This window comes from Elgaria multicarinata, chromosome 13 (genome assembly GCF_023053635.1).
Source record: "Elgaria multicarinata webbii isolate HBS135686 ecotype San Diego chromosome 13, rElgMul1.1.pri, whole genome shotgun sequence".
NCBI classification, from domain to species: Eukaryota; Metazoa; Chordata; class Lepidosauria; order Squamata; family Anguidae; genus Elgaria; species Elgaria multicarinata.
This window is the reverse complement of record NC_086183.1, coordinates 9,906,859-9,911,520: the sequence shown is the minus strand read 5'-3', so window position 1 is coordinate 9,911,520 and position 4,662 is coordinate 9,906,859. Positions and strand designations below refer to the sequence as shown.

The 4,662-nt window shown below is 43.1% G+C and overlaps 1 protein-coding gene across 2 annotated transcripts in view; it reads right to left on the bottom strand.

Moving 5' to 3' along the window:
- Positions 1–793: 793 nt before the first annotated feature.
- TMEM50A (transmembrane protein 50A) overlaps positions 794–4,662 on the bottom strand; it is a 127,788-nt gene continuing 123,919 nt past the window's right edge. For both annotated transcript variants that reach the window (XM_063139945.1, XM_063139944.1), the window contains one exon: positions 794–1,256. In XM_063139945.1, the coding sequence (XP_062996015.1) occupies positions 1,211–1,256 (46 nt within the window). In that variant the 3' untranslated portion in view covers positions 794–1,210. The remainder of the gene's footprint in view (positions 1,257–4,662) is intronic.

The window sequence follows — 4,662 nt, the reverse complement described above, 5'->3', positions numbered from 1 at the left end:
GGAAGTTGTCATCCACATTCTCTTGTCTGACGCACGTTCTGATCCGGTCCACATGTGGTTGGTTGGGAGCGAGTCTGCTGCCTCCTGCCCATTCACAAAACCACCTTGGAATGCCCTGTTCCTGAGTCGTCCGCCATAATGTGCAAACTCAGAAATCTGGGTTGTTGAGGGAGGAAAAACCCAGATTTTAACTCAACAAACCATGGCTCCTGGGTGTTTTGTTTACAGGAAGCCGACTGGCACCATGCTCATACTTCTGCAGCCCTGACAACCCGTGGGTTAAAGAAGCCATGGGTTTTTGTTATGTACAAACCAGGTCTCTGTTTATAGTTGATCCTTTAAGATGCGTAGTATTTTAATGGTGGGTGGGGAAGAGAGGGAAAATGAGCTGTTGATTTTGAATTTTAACTGGGTCTCCTTCTCCACACACACACACCCCCACACGCTTGTGCAGTGATTTCCACACTGACTTCCCTGAAGTGCACTCTCAGTGAACTGCACTTCACACTTCAAGTGTGTAGCCCAAGACATATTCACACTCCCCTGAAGCGCTGCATTGTAGGGGAAGGCTGGTAGTGTGAGCAAGTTGTCCTTGAAGGAAGCTTATCTGCCATTACTGATCTTCTCTGAGGAACCACAAAGATGCTTGCAAAGAACCCCAACTCCCATGCTAGCCAGCATGGCCACTGGATGGGGATGCTTGGAGTTGTAGTCCAACACATTTGGAAGGCACCAGGCTGGAGAAAGCTGCACCACCTTATTAAATCTGGAGAGCAAGCACGATTCTGATACATCCCTCTATTACATTTTAATGCACAGAATTAACATTTTCATTTAAAAACCTTCCACATACACTGTTAGTCACATATTTCCATATTCAAAAATAGCAGTTCTACTGTGAAGACATACCACATATAAAAAGAGCTGTAAAAGAAACATTTATAGTATTTAATATTCATTTATAACAAAAACATTCAGTAAAAGGACTTCATATGTTCTCTCTTCCTTCTCAGTTTTATATTTTAGTCACATGCTACAATATTTAATGTCAAAAGCTGAGAGAAGAAAACAGTCTCAATATAATGGGGGGAAATGGAAATGTTTCATGATTTTTAAAGTGTAGAATTTTCATCTTCACTGATACCAGAGCATAAGTATTACAAAATGGGAGTAGGCGATTAAAAATAGCGGGACAGATGCTCTAGGTCAATCATTGCCACAAATCTTCAGTGCGACCAAACTTAAAGACCAGACCTCTGTTAACAAAAAAGAGATAAACAAATTATTGTTGTTATATTTATTTGTATCCCGCCTTTTGCCCAATACTGGGCCTCAAGGCAACCTTACAAAATATTTAACATATACATTTTAAAACCTAGGAAAAGAAATGTACAAAATGTTAAAGCTGGTCACGTCAAAGAGAGTAGGGTAAAAATAAAGTCTTTGGGTGGTTTCAGATGTTGCTCCCAGCAGTGATGGGAGTGCTTAGCAGGAAAGTCCCACCCCAAAAGAGATCCTTCTTATTGTGTTTGTGGGGGTGGCTGAGGAGGGCTAGAGCTACCATCACTAATTTGGCATGACAGATGGCAAAGCGGCTGCCACACCAAAACAACAGTGGCGCCTTTATCCCTCTCCACCATCGCCCAACCCAATTTGGAACACCAGTAGAGGGATTGGCAATTTAAACATGTAGATTTGGGATGACTGGTAGTGCCCAAATTAAAGATAGTTCACAGCACCTATCATAGCAAATCACATATATCACATTACACCCTTGTATTTATGCTCTCCAAGTGGTAAGGAAAGGAGTTTCCACCATCATCAAACAACGTAGAGCTGAAAGCCAGCTAAGACTTAACTTTGTCTGGATCAGGCCCTTTGTAGGAATTGGCCTATGCACGTATATGCACCAATTGCTGGGGAACATGGGTGGGAAGGTGCTGTTGCACTCACGTCCTGCTTCGTTGGTCTCTGGCTGATGGCTGCTTGGCCACTGTGTGAACAGAGTGCTGGACTAGATGGACCCTTGGTCTGATCCAGCACGGCATTCTTATGTTCTTATTCACGTGCAAGTACACCAACCCATGTGATGCACACCTCTCTTGTATCGAATGGTTTATGTGAGCACTTGCAGAATGTATTCTGTGTGCTGCGCAGGACCGTAGGAAGCTGCCTTCCTGTTAAATAATTGGTCCGCCTAGGTCAGTATTGTCTACAGCAAGCAGGGAGGAATAGTGAGAGAGAAAAGGGGGTGGCAGAGAGAGAGAGAGAGAAGACCTCTCCCCCCCACTGGCTCTACCCACAGCTGGCTTTTGTCCTGCCCACTGCAAAAATGCGGCTCCTGGCAGAAAAAAAGGTTCCCCAGATCGATCTAAACTGACTAGCAGTGACTCTCTAGGGTTTGATAAGGGAGTCTTGTGATCCTTTCCAAAATACTTTCTCCCACGCTCCTCTCATATAGAGCCATATCATAAGGTACATTGTGAACTGACTCTACATCTGTAAGTGATTTTAGTGTATCAAAAACGCATTTTCGTCAACAAGTGCTAGGCTCTTTCTTCCAGAGAACCATGTTCTTCGATTATTTAGGGTAGCAACATCTTACTTTTGTTGGGATAGTAGCACACAAAAAGTGCTAAAAGTAAAAGTAAAGAGAACTTTACTTTAGACAGAAGCCTTGTGGCACAACCAGAGCTTAGCCAAAGAAACACGGCTTTTATCAAACAAACCTCACTTTTGCATTTAGAGCTTTAAAATACCTGTCTTTGCCATTTCTAGCAAGCTCAAATCAAGTACAGAGCATTTCTTGTAGCTTGGTAGCCCAGACATCATTTGTAAGCATAAACATGATTTTATACAGGGGGGTCTTTTTTCAGAGCTTTGGGGTATTCCTAAGTTATTATATTTTAAAAATTTTATATCATGTGTTCATCTTCTCGTTGCTAAAGCTTGCTGATACAGATAAACCTGAAATTTGGACATGAAGTCAAGCAACAATGTCAGTTGGTAACAAGCAGCATGCTTTGCAAGTTCACAAATGCACTTTTAGTAGTATTCATAAAGTTGTGTGTTACATTGATATTTATAGCATTGGTACAAGTGTAAATGGTGCCTTAGCAGCTGTTCTAAAGACCCTGTAGCGCTTTGAAAAAACTGACACAAGCCATTAAAAAGGTTCCACCATTTAATTCATTTTCACCTTGTTTTTCTTGGAAGTGTAACCCCAGCAGTGTTTTGTAAGCAAGAAAATTCATCTTGCAGGTACTGACACTCTTTTGGTCCCAACTTGATGCTTTAACCACACCGATATAGTATCGCACTTCCCACTTTGGGTCATGCCCACTTTTTAGAGACAGAGATGAAGTTGAGTAATTCTGAGCATTTACAGGATTGCCTTTGCCTGCAGGTGTAGAATTAAAGAGCAGGGCTACCATGGAGATGTGAATCCCTCCCTCGCCAACCACAGCATTCCATTTTGAAAATAAAGCACCACCCGCATCTTCGTTGACAAAATAAAAAGCAGGGGCGGGGAATCTTTTTCAGCCTGAGGGCCAAATTCCTTTTCCGAGAAGCTCTCATGGGCCACATTCCAGTGGTGGGTGGGGCCAAAGGCAAAAGGGGCGGGCCCCAAAATGGCCAGCATGTTTTAGCTTACAGCTTTCACTAGCAGTAACAAAGCCCTTAGGAGAGGCATTTCAAATTTTTAGAATGGGCAACCCTCCCACCCACCCATCCATCCCACAAAAAAACACCCAACTGATCGATGGTTGGGAAAGGGAACAAGACCTTCTGGGGAACCATGGAAGGCTGGATCGGGACCCTGGGCCTGAGGTTCTGCACCCCTGTGATAAAGGATCTCTTGCATGAACCTGCCTGCACATTGAGATAACCATCTAGGCAAATGCAGTGACTGGCAATTGCTCTCAAGGATTGAAGGTGGTGAGCTTCCCTGTAACCTGCTACCTAATCCCTTCAGTTAGAGATATCAAGGACTGAACTTGTGATAGGTGCAAAGCATGCGCTCTAGCCAAGCTATGGTCCATCTCCCTAGGCCCCATGGTCCATTCTCTTGGAGCCCTGGCCTTCAGGAGATGAGGGAGGTGGCAACAGAGGAGCAAAGCCTTTGCCATAGCTTCATCCCATTTATAAATACACCCCCCCCCTCCCTCTGCTGGCCTGGTACCGATTTTATGTAGCTTTACGCATCAAGTTACAACAACTCTTTTCTCTGGAGCTTTTCATTAAAACACAACAATGTCCTTTTACTGCTGCTTTGAACTTATTATTATTATTATTATTGTATTCTATTGCTGCTTTATCTTGCTTTGTGCTATTTTTGCCATTTTATTTTTGTAGGGTGATTTACTTTGTTGGGTTTTTATTCTGTATTTTGCAATTAATTTGGGGTGAGCTCCCTTGTGAGTTTAGTATGTAAAAGTGGGATATAAATATCCTAAATAAATACGCAAAGGAATCGAACTTTTGTTTAAGGCCTTTGCATTTCTACAGCTTATGGTGGCACTTCCATGTACCATTCCTGAACCTGACGCTGGTGCTCTGTAGCTGTTGATTTCCACCACTGCTACCTACCTTCGAGGTACCCCAAACCCCTTCAAGTATCCTGGCTACAGATGAACTTCAAGCATTCACGCACATTAAAGT